At 36.0% G+C, this 14659-nt stretch overlaps 1 protein-coding gene across 6 annotated transcripts in view; it reads left to right on the forward strand.

The window, feature by feature from the left end:
* LOC150108403 (protein O-linked-mannose beta-1,2-N-acetylglucosaminyltransferase 1-like) overlaps window positions 1-14659 on the forward strand; it is a 378713-nt gene that overhangs the window by 228710 nt on the left and 135344 nt on the right. For all 6 annotated transcript variants that reach the window (XM_090415822.1, XM_090415823.1, XM_090415824.1 and 3 more), the window contains one exon: window positions 13228-13434. In XM_090415822.1, coding sequence (XP_090271948.1) covers window positions 13228-13434 — 207 coding nt within the window. The remainder of the gene's footprint in view (window positions 1-13227; window positions 13435-14659) is intronic.

Here is a 14659-nt window from a genome sequence, read left to right on the forward strand (position 1 = left end):
TCAACTATCTCAACTGATTCAGTTACCTCCCTACCATCGGCATTCTTTAAAATCAATCTGCCATGTACATTTTTCCTTTTACTTGCTACATATCTAAAAAACTGTTTAGGATTCTCTTTAGCCTGCATGGCCAATGTTCTTTCGTAATCCTTTTTTGCTTTTCTTACCACACTCGTCACCCTTCTGGCCTGCGCTTTATACCGTTCATGTGCCTGCCGGTCACCCTTCTCCTTAAATTCCCTCCATAGTTGTTTCTTTTTTTGCAACTCAAGCTTAATGGTGTTATTCATCCATTTAACCCCTACTTGATTTATTATTCGGACTCTAGGTATACAGTCAGCCATTGCTTCATGCAAGCACTTCTTAACTACCTCCCATGCACTATCAACTTCTAGTCCTTGCAGTTGTACATGCCATGGCACTGAACCAATCAAACTCCTAAGCTTGTCATACTTTCCAGCCCGATAATTCCACATGTACCCTGTCTTAATTGAAAATTCTGCACCTTTAGCCACCTCCCAAGTTAAGACCCTATGATCACTCTCACCGATTGGTGGCAATGTGGTCATATTTGTTACAGCCAAATCCTCAGATGTAATTACTAGGTCAAGCACTCTCTGACCCCTAGTATTTTCCATTACATGCTGTCGCAGATAGTTATCCCTTAATAACCGCATAAAATCCAGTTCCTTCCTCCCGTGTGTCCTCTCCTCACTCCAATCAATGCGACCATAGTTGAAATCTCCCATAATAATCACCCTCCTTCCACCCATTTCTTCTATTTGCTTGTGCATACTGTCACCACCATGTTTTCCATCCTGGTCTATAGCAGCACCCAATTGTATATTTAGTTCTGCTAGCCACAATCTCACACCAAATGGCCTCAAATGTGCTCTTTTCTCTATCCTGCAATTCAACTTCTATTCTCCTTGGCTGGAGCTCATCAGCTATCATCAACAATACTCCTCCCCCCATTTTATTCTCTCTGTCATTCCTGAACACACTATACCCATCACATTCAATCCCACTAGTTATATCATCTACAGTCAGCCATGTTTCACTAATACCTATAACCTGTGGTCTGGAAGTGCCAACCATGGCCAAAAACTCTTCCTTCTTGTTCCTAATACTCCTAGTATTAGTGTACATGAATTTAAGACCCCCATTAGCCCCAACCCTACCTTGATGCCTTATATTAACTATCCCACTCAGATTTGTTGTCCTTATTTGCTCTGGCATATTATATTCATTCTTACATTCAACTGCCTCCATAAGGACTGTATCTCTACTCCCCCCCCCCTAACAAATCTAGTTTCCCTGAATTTGCACATCCACTACATTCAGCAACACTTTCTCAAGTCTTCTTACACCGTAACCATTCAAATGCAAGCCATCCATCTTATATAGATCCTTTTGCCCATCAAACTCACTCCACACATTCACAAATTCCACACCACTCGTCATACATAACCCACGCATAAAGTCATTTGCAATTATAGCCCTCCTTTTAAACATTTCACTGTCATACCGTGGCAAAAGACTAATCATTCTAACTCTCTCACTCTTTTCTTTTGCTACCTCAAACAATTCATTCAGGTCTTCTATCATTTCCATTTTATCTCCTTTCAAATCATTCGTACCTGCCACAACAATCATTTCTTTCACCCTTTCCTTTTGCTCTCTAATAGACGCAGTTACGTCCTTTATGGTCGCACCAGGTTGGTACGATTTTGTCAAATCCTCTACTAACACACCTCGTACTAACGAGTCTCCATACAGCTCCATATGACAGAAACATTTAAGTTACTAAAAGAATTACCTCTGCATCAGTTCTATAGAATTAAGGAAGAGGCAGTATTTCAAGCATCTAAAACATGAAATCTAAAAAATGGACTGCAGTTTCTGATATACTTCTGTGTTTGGTATTTTCTACCAAACACAGAAGTAGAGCTTTTGTGTTTGGTAGAAAACACAGTTTCTTTCTGCTTTTATCAATTTCAAGTGAATTAGACAGTTTGCTTTCAGTGTTTCATGTTAATATGTATGCACAATGTGTATAATATGTATGTGCAATCATGTTAAAGTGTATAACACTTCAGAAATAGTATAACAATAGTATACATATTATTATCAACATCAAATTCACAATATGCACCAAAATCAATCGATGTTCAAGCTACTATGACAGCTCTGCATGATTAAGTTTACTTTATCATTACCCTCCTATCCACCATTGTCCTCCAAATTAGTCTATTACTTGTCAGCAGTCCAATATTGTCATATTTAACATTTCTTGCTTCTAAGGCAAGAAATGCTAACCTTTCTCATCCATTCTATTTAAGTGGCCATACCACCTTAGATTAGATCTGCTTACACTTTCTTGAATGCTAACAATGTCAACTTCCTTTCTGATATCTTTACTGTCAATATGATTCTGCCATTGATGTCATCTGTTCAATCCCGTAATTATTCTCAGAACTTTCATATCTTTGGTCTCTAGTCTTCGAACAGGTGCTTTATTTCTGACCCAGCTCTCAGATCCATAACTTAACACATTCGCTGCCAACGCTCCTTGGGCATAGTTTGTTACTGCACGCTATGCACTTTCACTTCTTCAAGGTCAGTATGAGTAATCTCGTAGCCGGTGGTAATTGACATACAAGTATATTCGTAGTTGGCTTGTGAGGCTCATATACCAACTCTGAATATACACACATTCGCTGGTACACTCTGTACGCCAAGCATTTTCACTTCTTCAAGGTCAGTACGAGTAATCTCATTGCCGGTGGTAATCGACATATGAGTATAATTGTAGTTGGCTTGTGAAGCACATATATCAACTACGAGTATTCTCGCAGTTGGCGGTGAATGTGTTAAAACTGGTTTGAACACTGTCTTGTATACTGTTAGTTTGGTATTTTTGGATAATTTCTCTCTTATTCCATATTAATTTATTAACCTGGATTGCCACCATACCAGCTTTGCTTATTCTGTTGTCTGTTTCCAGATTTAAATTGCCATCTTCACTAAAAGCTGTGCCTAAATTGCTAAAATATTTTACTTGTTCTATAGGCTCTACATTCAGAATGCAGTTGATGTGTTCAGTGTTTCTGCCTATTTTCATAGTTTTTGTCTTTTTATTGCTGATTTTCATGCCAACTTTGTTACTGCTGTTATTCAGTTTAGTTAGAGAATCCTAGAGATTTGCACTAGATGTATTTAGAAGTACAACATCATCTGCACAAAGAAAAGAGCTAAGTTTAACATCTTCAGTTCTTATATGGGCCTAATGGCACTTTCTTTCATAATGTGATCCATATAGAGGATGAATAAGAGTGGAGATAATATGCATCTTTGTCTTACCCCTGATTTTACATCAAGCCATCTTCCTGTATTTCCTTCAGTTCTAACTGCTGACTTACAACTTAAATATAGACTATGTATTGCTCTGTATAATGTTCCATTTACCCCATATAATTAAAGTGTTCTGAAAAACTTTTCTCTGGACACCTTGTTATATGCCTTTTCCAAAAACTTAAGATCGACAAAACTTAATTACGGATCCTTGTCATATTCCTATGCTTTCTCAACAATTTGTCATAAAGTGAAAATCTGAACTTGACAACCTCTATATGGCCTGAACTATCTAGTTCATCTCCAAGTTTCTCTTCTACAATTTTTTTTTAACCTGTTTTCAAGTGTGCTTGCTTAAATCTTACCTGGAACACTTAATAGAGAAATTCCTCTGTAATTCTCACATTCAGCTTTATTCCATTTTTTTATAGATGGGAACTATTAGGCTCTACTCCAACCATCTGGAATCCAACCTTTTGACCAAGCCCTCTGAACTATGTAGTGTAGCCACTGCAAAACTTTTATACGTCCATATTTAAGCATTTTTGGTCAAATATCAGCCGAGTATACATGTTATTACAACAAAATTATATCTATATTTAAATTGTGAGGTGATTTGGAAACATTTTTGTAAACATAATTTACAAATAAAAATAATCACTTGAGAATAGTTTATCAGTAGAGGACGAACAGTTTAGTCTCCTGCAATGTAGTCTTAGAAAAAAAAAAGATGTTTAGATATTAATTACTAGTGATATATTATATTAGCATTTTTCATTATTTTATCATTATTTTTTTGTCATGATTGATTGTGACATTTTTGTATTAGGAAGTTATTAATTTTTATGTACTTTTTTTTTTCAGTATATTACTTGGTGTATGCTTTGTGTATTGTACATTTTCATTCTTTCAATTATGGTGGATGCCATACCTTTGCTTATTGATTTATTATTGCCCAGCCCACTACCATTTAAAGATTACATTTTGCAAAGTATAATACAAGATTTTATAGCAGGCTTTGCCTGCAGCATGTATGCTTCCTATCATTTAAAATTGTGCAGGTAAGATACTGGGGAGTGCATGTTTCTAGTTTCTGATCTACTTCCATGTTTGGTATTTTCTAGTTTTTTTTTTTTTTTTTTTTTTTTTTTTTATCAATGCATGCAGTGTACTATGTATATAACATTTTATGCACACTTTTGTATGAGAATGAAAAGTTAAGCCAAAAATTTTCTCAGTAGAGCCATGACAACCTTAAATATAACCTTGAATGTCCAAAGCATTGTCAGAGTAATAACTTGCCATAATCATTGTAAAAAATGTACTTCTTCTGTTCTTTGAGGCTGATGTCAACTGATCTTACTGTACTTAGTAAACTAAGCTAGTCACAAGTATCTCTGTACACTCTTAGATTCACATGATAGCAGTTGAACTTCATCCTTTGGTGAGCAGTGAGAGTTGCTGGTTTGAAGTGTGATTTTGAATGTTGTTGGGAGGTTATGTATCAGGGGTGGCCAACTCTGTGTTCTTTTGGAGCCAAAATAATTCTGGTAAGACTTAGAATAGCCACAATCTTTGACCGATGCGATGGTAAGGGAGTTAGTGAGTGTGCACATGGCAACGTGGGAGGTGGCTGGCAGAAGCTATGCCTGCCAGCCACAGCATGTTAGTTATACTTCTCATCTGTTGGAATCGTTCAACATATTGTTGCATGAGTCCATTGACAGTGCTTGTTATCATTGAACTCTTTTTCAAGTGCTTAGAAAGGTACATAAAAAAATGTAAATATGAAGAGGAACAAGAAGTTTTATGCCAGAGTGGAAAGAGGAGTTTCTTCTTGCGAAACGACAAAGTAAACCAATGTAAATTGGTTTACTTTGTTTACCAAAGTAAACCATGTACTCCTGTGAAGCACTATATTTACTCTTAAATTATTAAATCTAAATATAGATCTGTTTTAAATGATGAACATTTAAACGAGCTTGTAAGAACTTCTTTGACTAATTACACACCTAATTTTAAAAAGAATACTAAGAAAATGGTTACAAGGAAGGCCTCTACTAGTAAATAAGTAACTAAAGTTATTGTGTTTCAATTTTAAAATTATTCTAATTGTTCAAAGTAAACTTTATTTAATGTGTTTTGAATTAAACTTTTTTTTATTGCAGTAATTTTTAATCCTGTTTTTCTCTCCGTCTTCTTTCTTTTTTTTATTTTGTTCCTCTTTTTTGTTTATTTTTTCCTGGTAGAGCATGAAGAGCCTCATGATGCATGGATACGAGCTACGTTGTGGGCACTCCTCTTATATATATTTAGGATGTTTAGCCTGGTTATCTTTGTAGATGTACACTGAATATAGAGAATGGAATAATAGTGCTTTTGTCTTGTGTACTGTGGGAGTGGGAACCATGCAGGATGTATGACAAAAGGGACCGGGCAGTCCCTTTTGTCATATACACACACACAGATCATTACTTAGATTTTGCAAAAGCTTTTGATAGATTACTGCATGATAAGTTGATAGTCAAACTGGAGTGGATGGGGTTGGATATTAGATTGGTACATTGGATTGGAGACTGGCCATCTGATAGGTATCAACAAGTTGTGTATGGGGGAGTGATATCCAGGAAAAGGAAAGTTGCTAGTGGTGTGCCTCAGGGGTTTGTTTTAGGGCCATTGCTGTTTAACTTGTATATTAATGATATTGGTGAAGATTTGTTGGAGATATTTAATTGTTTGCAGATGATGCAAAGTTGGGACGAACCATGAAGAGTAGAGAAGATGTAACGGCCTTACAAGAAGACTTGAATAAATTGAATGATTGGGTACAGGAATGGGGATGTGAGTTCAATGTTGCAAAACGTAAGGTTTTTAAAATTTGCAAAACAAAAATGGGATGCAAAATTTATGCTTGGTGAGGATATATTGTCGGAGGTGGAGGAAATAAGAGATCTGGAGGTGATAGTGGATAAGGATCTGAAATTTAGGGGGACACATAGCCAAAATTGTGAAGACAACACAAAGGCTTCTGGAAATGATGCGGAGGACACTGACTTGTAGAAGTAGGGAGATTCTTGTTCTTGTATAAGGCTTTGATTAGACCACACATAGACTATTGTGCCTAGATTTGGTCCCCTGATTTTCAGAAGGATGAAGAGATGTTGGAGAGGGTCCAGAGGTGACTGACTAAGGTAGTTTCTGACCTCTGGAATGTCAAATATGAGGAAAGATTGAGAAGATGCAACTTACAGAGTCTGTTGGATAGGAGAAGGAGGGAAGATATTATAGACCTACAAGTTAAGGGGTTGTCATAGAATCAATGCTGGAGAGGTTCTACAGAAAATAGTGGGAGATCAGGGGAGCACCAGAGGTCATTCCTGGAAGCTGTATAAGGAGGATGTGAGTAGGGGAGTGAGAAGCAGGTTTTTTTCATGCAGAGTTGTGAATGATTGGAATGCTTTGCCTGAGAGCGTGGTGTCTGCAGAGAATTTGAGTGTGTTTAAAGCAAGGTATGATAAGCTGTGTGTTTGATAAAAGGACCTCCTAGATGAGTCTTTGACTCCATGGGGTCTTGGGTAATAATAATAATATGACATTGGATATCTCATCCCACCAAAGGACATGGCTACATTTACTAACATTTAACTGATAGCATTTTCACATTCTCATAATTCCAGCCTATTCAAATCATTCTGCAAGTAAGTACAGCATGTTAGCTACTCCTAATTAATTATCCTGCCTATCTTTGCATCATCAGTAAATAGCTTATGTCACATGTGAAATCCTTTTCTATATCATTAATGTATAGATTGAATAACAATAGGCCAAGGCCTGATTTTTGTAGTTCATGCCTGATTACCCTACTTGCAGACTCGCATCACCCATATACCACTTTTTGATATGTCAGTCAACCATCCTCTTATTCACATTAATACTTTATAACCCAACCCCATATTCCCCAAATTATGCAACATTCTTCCATGCTGTATTTGTCAAAAGTTACAAAGTCCAAAAGTACTATAGTGTATGCATTCCCCCTTATCTAACCCAATGGTAACTTTATTATAATAAGTAAGTAAGTTGCTCAATTATGACCTTCCTTTAGTAAACCCATGTTGTTCATTGCAAAATATAAATTCTCTATCAGCCCATTTCTTCATGTGAGCCCTAACTAACTTTATCAAAATCTTCACCCTCAACTCCACAGATACTGATCATTAGTTGGATACATCAGTCTTTGAACCACTTTTTTACAATGGGATTACCATACATTATTTCCACTCTTGTAGCATACTCCCTGTTCTGAGACTCAAATTATATAGCCTGGTCAAAGGAATAGCTATTTCAGCTGAACACTATTTTAGCATCCATGCTGATATCCCATTAGTCCCTATTGCTGAATTCTTATTCAGTTTGTGTAATTGCTCTTGTACCTCTTCCTCATTCACTTAAAGTTCTTCATCCTGTGAAGACATGGCAGTGAGTTCAATGTTGCATATGAAGGTTGATAGCTTTTAGTAAATGGGCACCGATTAGTCAAACAATCTCTTCTGCATCTGTTATCCACATACTATCTGAATCAGTAGAGTTATTCTTTCATGTATGCATTCCTTCTTTTATTAAGAATGCTTTCCATACAACAGTTGTAACTCTTTTGGCATGCACCTTATAATTTTCATAAATGACATCATCCTTATGCATGTGGTATTTCTTCCACATTATATTTTTCTTATGAAACTATTACTTAACAAGATTGCACACTCCTATATAAATATAGATTTAAATAAAATAGATATAAACTCGGTTTTATATTTGATTATAAAATAACAATTGATCCATAATAAACTTTAAAGAATTTTGCTTATGATAAATTCAGACCTCTCAGTTCTGTATGTTTAATATTTTATTATGTGCCCATGGAGAGTTCACTTATGATGAATTTAACTTTCTGACATTGTTTTGGTATTGTTTTGTATAAGTATTTTTGTCTTCTTCATTTTTGCTTGCAGCTCCAAGTTTTTCCAAGAAGCCAGTTCTCTGAGTACCAACATCTCAAAACACAGCTGTCAGGCATGCAAAACCTAATCAATGCACTAATAAAAGGCAAATATACAGGCTCTTTGACAGAGTCATTAATTAGTGCAAGCCAAGTCAACTTTGATTCCCAAGGTTATGTTCTGATAAGCTCTGTGGTAAATTTTTGAAGATTTTAAGTTTGTTTCTACATTTCACTATAAAACATAGGTGGGTACATAATGCCTTTCATTTCACTGTGATAAAATTGCCATTTAATCTTATAGGGAACATTCATTTAAAAAACAATCTTCTTCTTCTCTCCCATTGACCTAAATGAACCATTGGGTCACTCATGGCTGGTAGGTAATGTTCTTTATTAGCCTCCTCCTATTGAAAAGTCCTGGCTGAAGCTCTCATAAGCACAGTGTTATTCTAAAGAAAATTCACTATAGCAAACTGTTTCACTATTAAAAAAAAAAAAGCATTCCCATTCGCCACTTAAGAATCGACCATACATTTGATTTTTTTTTTTTTTTTTGAAGGTTTGTGCTCTAGAGTAAACTCTTGTTCTTATGTTCTTGTATTTACTGATTGGTATTTATCTAGAAACTTGGAACAAATCTATATCTTATTGCTCTTATACCAGTTAAAGTAAACCTTAACTACTATAAATAAATAAAGGACTGTGTAGCTCTGTGGAAGAGGTTTTACATCCATAGTGCTAGAACTTTTTTCTAACTCTTTCTTCAACTTGTTCCCAGGTTATTCAATCTCAGTACAAGCAAATGAGTTTTTCCCTCCTGTAAACTTGGGTTTTATTGTCCCATAAACTCAAGAAAATTGACTGTAGAGCCCACACTATCTCAGACAAATAATATACTGTGTAGGGACCATGAGATGGTGACACTTGTCTGCCTCTCTTAATCGGATATTGTTTATACATAGTGATAGTCATGGGCCAGCTATCTCTAGTAGCTGCCAGTGGAGATTGAACTGACCCTCAGTCTCTAAAAGTTAGATAGGGCTAAAAGGGTTCATAACCAATGTTCCCTCTAAGCTGTGTGCATGTGTGCGTGCGCACACACGTTTTACAACTAGTGCACAAAGCAAAAAATGTGCGCACACTAGATTTTCAAGATGAAATTAAAATTTATTAATTAAAGAAGTTCCAACTAAACATTAACCTATAAATTCTTTAAAAAATACGGTAACTTGGCATATAGAATGGCGTGCAGTTTGTTTACATCTCAGGCCTGACTCATGGAAAATTCCCAAACGTGATTGGCTGATCAAATTAGTTCAAGATCATGATGAATTAAAACAATTGTTTCACAATTTTAATAAAAATAATTAAATACTTTTAAAAACCTAGAGTACAATTAAAAATATCGTAGCGGTTCAAAATTCTCTAATTTTTAAAAGGAATTTTAAAATAATGCGCGAAGTCCCCGGATCGAGTCCAGCCCAAGGCTTGTGAATCGTGATTTCCGACTGTTTACTGGGGAGGCTACTGTCGTGTGTGGGAACATGGTGGGGGAGTTGGGGTGACCTGACTGACGTCCCATTGACACCAGAAGGTAAAGAGTGAACTAAAATCTTTTTTAACTTTTTGGCTTAAATGATCAGTATGGTGACTCATATGGGTGCGCATTTACTTTTCAAAAGAAGGCAAATTTTGCACACACGCAAATATCTGCGCACACTCACAGCAAAAAATTAGAGGGAACATTGTTCATAACTTTTATTTTATGGTATTGCCATATGAACTAAATTATAAAACAATGTTTATATACTGGCTTATATTTTGCTGAATTTCAACCAGCATCCTCAAAGCACAATATGTTACAATTTTCAAATGTCCATTTCAAATTATTGGTTAAAAATCACATCCTTTAAAATTCAGATGTAAATTTTTGCTTGGAGAGTGGTGAATAAGTTGAATTAGTTGTCAGAGTCTGTTGTGGGTGCTGTGACTGTGAATGAGTTCAAAGCAAAGTATGATAGATACTGGGCAAATGTTGGCTAGTTTCAATATCACTCCCTTATTTACTAATGTACCAATGTACCACTAACAGACACTCTGGATTTAATAAAGTTTAACCCCCCCCCCCCCAATATCTTTGAATTATTTGTATTTATTGTGTATTACTTGGCAAGGAAAGATTTGCAGATTAATGGTACTTCAGTGGGTCCTCCCCTTTCCTCTTCTCCCTTTAGCTAACATGACATGGAATACTTCAAGAAAAATACTTACCACAACTATGTACAAACTCTTAGTGTATTTATTATGCTTTATTGATGATATGTTTGCCATTTGACTCCATGTCTACCTTTTTACCTGTTTACCTTTTCTTGACACATTAGTCACTCACTCACCTTTCAGATAATTCACTATCTTTTTCCATTTATAGAAAGCCAACACACAGAGATATCCACACAAACAATCGCATCATCCAGCCCACCAGTATGGTATTCTAAAAACACTCACACACAGAGCTAGAGTTATTTGTTCTAATGTTGCAGCTCTCACCACATAACTATATTTTCCATACTTTCCTGGCCAGTGGCTACAGTTCCTACAAAATAGATAAAATACTACATGGCAAGTTAAACAATAACTTGTATGTTAATGATATGGGACAAGAATCTTAGGAGATGTGCAGATGATGCAAAGTTTGGAAAGCTATGAGGACTAGAGTAGATGTTGGCCTTACAAGGTGTCAAAATTTGATAAGTGGGGATTTCAAAATGGATTGTGACATTAATGAGGACTTTAACATGTAGACACAAACTGGTTATAATTCCTGTGTATAAGAACTTGATCTAGTCACCAAGGGGGATGAGGATATTTTGCAGTCTATTGAAGATTCACTTAGTATTAGATCTTTGGATTGGGATTTGAAGATAGATTGAGGGAATGCAATTTGCTGACCAGTGTGTTTGAGACACATAAATTGTTGAAGGGTTGTTACCAGATTAATATGGGGAAGATGTTTTGAGGATAGAAAGAGACAGTGGTTTTTAGATCAAGAGGCCATCCCTGGAATCTGTATAAGGAGGTTGTGAGCCAGAGAGTGAGTAGTGGGTTTCTTTGCATGGAGAGTGGTTGGTGAGTAGAGTGTATTTTGCCTGAGAGTCTGGTAAGTTTGGAAACTGTGAATAGGGGTAAATTTAAGACACAGTTCGGTTTGATGTGAGAATGTTGACCACCCGCAATGAGTTGTTTGACTCTTGGAGGTCTTATGTTAATAATAATTAAATTTTTAAACCAACATATTTATATATTCCACTTATAAACATTTTGCAAGCGAATTATTGGTTAACAAAATAAACGAGTGGTAATTTTGTGAAATTGTTTGTATAATTTGAGTTAATTTAATTTGAAGAGTTGATAATTCATGAGTTTACTATGCTTAGTTTGTTCAAATTTCCAAACACTTGAAATGTTGGAATGCATAGTCTATAGAACTTCCAAGTTTATTGTTACATTTCTTGGTCTCTCTCTCTCCCCCCCTAAGATTCAGTGTTCATATTAAAAATTAAATTCACACACACACACACACACAGAGAGAGAGAGAGAGAGAGAGATGATTTCAATAATCTGATATAAATATATGAGATTAGAATTTATTTCTTATATTTCTCATTGTAAACAAACCGATATATATATATATATATATATGTTAAAGATACCAAGTTATTTTAAATATAAACCTGGTGTTTTACTCCATTTCCCAAGTAAGCAAACAGACAAGTCAGTCAAGTTTGCGCCTGCAAGTGTTGCAAGTCTAGCTGACCCTGCACGTAGTGCAAGTTCAAGGCAACTCGATAGCATCATACATCTCCTGGAGGAGATGTATGATGCTATGTATTAAAGGCAAGGGGCCACTACCCAGACTGGTTTCGGCCTTTATTGAGGTCTCATCAGCAGGAGCCAGGCTAAGAAATACTAAGTTTTAAGTAATACAGAGCTTATAAATATTTTACCAACACAAGTTATAATAAGGTGCTTTGACCTTATTAAATAAAAATCTCAGGATGAGAGATGGATGTAGAAAGTTTTTTACCTTGGATATAATATATATGTTAAAGATACCAAGTTATTTTAAATATAAACCTGGTTTTTTTGCTCCATTTCCCAAGTAAGCAAACAGACAAGTCAGTCAAGTGTGCGCCTGCAAGTGTTGCAAGTCTAGCTGACCCTGCACGTAGTGCAAGTTCAAGGCAACTCGATAGCATCATACATCTCCTGGAGGAGATGTATGATGCTATGTATTAAAGGCAAGGGGCCACTACCCAGACTGGTTTCGGCCTTTATTGAGGTCTCATCAGCAGGAGCCAGGCTAAGAAATACTAAGTTTTAAGTAATACAGAGCTTATAAATATTTTACCAACACAAGTTATCATAAGGTGCTTTGACCTTATTAAATAAAAATCTCAGGATGAGAGATGGATGTAGAAAGTTTTTTACCTTGGATATAATATATATGTTAAAGATACCAAGTTATTTTAAATATAAACCTGGTTTTTTTGCTCCATTTCCCAAGTAAGCAAACAGACAAGTCAGTCAAGTTTGCGCCTACAAGTGTTGCAAGTAAAAAAAACTTTCTATATATATATATATATATATATAGAGTTAGGGAGTTGTGAATTATCTTTGATTTTTCAAAAGTAATTTATTTTTAAATATCTTGTTTAATAAGTGTTTTATTCCTTATTAATTTTTTTTTTCTAATGAATCTGTAAAATATTTCTTTATACAACACATTATACTTATAATAAACACTACTAGGTATGTCTTTTTATGTGAGTTTTATGTCATTTTAATGAAATTTATCTACATTGTTTTGCATTTAGTGAGGAGTCAACACTTTTAAAGAATGTAGAGAAGTTGCATATAGAAGACTATGAAAGACTTTTAGAATCCCTTCTTTCTACAGCAATCCCTTTGAGTTTAGATTCTCAATCATTAATGCATTGTGCAGAAGGAAGAGATAAGGAATCTAGTTTTGGGAGAAAAGGAATTGCTGAACTAGTTCCTTTCCTGCAGTCAAATTATACAGAGTGAGTATGTGAATATGTGCATGTATAATATATATATATATATATTGCTTTCTCTTTATTCCACTTTATTCAGCTCTGAGATCGTTTCAGATCGTCAGCCTGATTGACCAAGAAGATGCCATTTTCGCTCTCTGTCACACACATCACCCAACAGGATGTGGGTTTAAATCTCATTGTAAAGCATGGATTTTTATGAATGTTTTAGTAGTAGATGAATATTGCATAGTGCAAACCATCATCTTGCTTATGAGGGGCATGAAGTGGTTCAAGTAAAGTTCCACATTTATGTCTAGAGCTGGGTTTCTGGACTCTCCTCCACCCCCTGGCCAAACTTCTTTATGGAGACTTTTTGAAGAGAAAGCCTTAAACTCAGCCCACAAAAACCCACTGTTTGGCTTTGCTACATCGATGACGTATTCGCTATTTAGCCACATGGCTCAGGTACACTCCATTCCTTCTTAACACATTTAAACAACCAACACCTCAGAATCCAGTTCACCTTGGAAAAAGTGGAAAACAGCAGTCTCCCTTTCCTAGACACTCTAATCACTCGCCAGCCTGGTGGATCCTTGGTTTTCTCTGTTTACAGAAAACCCACCTATACAGGCAGATACATTCACCCACAACAATATGGGGTTATTAAAACACTATATAACAGGGCAAAATTAATCTGTTCAGATGACAATGCGCTAACCACTGAACTCAACCACATCCTTAACACTTTCTTAGCCAATGGCTACAACACCCAAAAAATCCCAAAAATATTAAAACCAGTTGAGGGGCAAAAAAATATGACCTGACTTCTTGTTACAAACCATATAAAAATTAGTATCCCTTATCCGCTCCACCTGCAAGGGACCTGGATATACCAGGTTCCTTGCAGGGTGACAAAACAGGCATGACAGCAAATGTCAGGATTTAAGAACACAAAGACCACATCTGGTTTCACCAGTACAGCCACTTTGGGCTTGCAGACCATGCTCTGGATACCCACCACAGAATATGTTGGAAGAAAGCCACATTAATAGACAGCAGCAAATTTAAATATGAAAGATTGTTCATGGAATCAGCCTCAGCTCTAAAAAAACTTTCCAAACCTCAACAAATTTGGGCGCATGAGACTACCCCAAATTTGGGAAGCTTGCATCTTGAGAACTTCAGCCCAATAACCAAGACAACCCAATATAGCCCACTAGGGGGCACCTTTAGAACTCTAGGAACAACA

The sequence above is a fragment of the Typopeltis vanoorti genome, chromosome 3 (genome assembly GCF_054136105.1).
Source record: "Typopeltis vanoorti isolate ZY-2024b chromosome 3, IOZ_Tvanoo_1.0, whole genome shotgun sequence".
Lineage (NCBI taxonomy): Eukaryota > Metazoa > Arthropoda > Arachnida > Uropygi > Thelyphonidae > Typopeltis > Typopeltis vanoorti.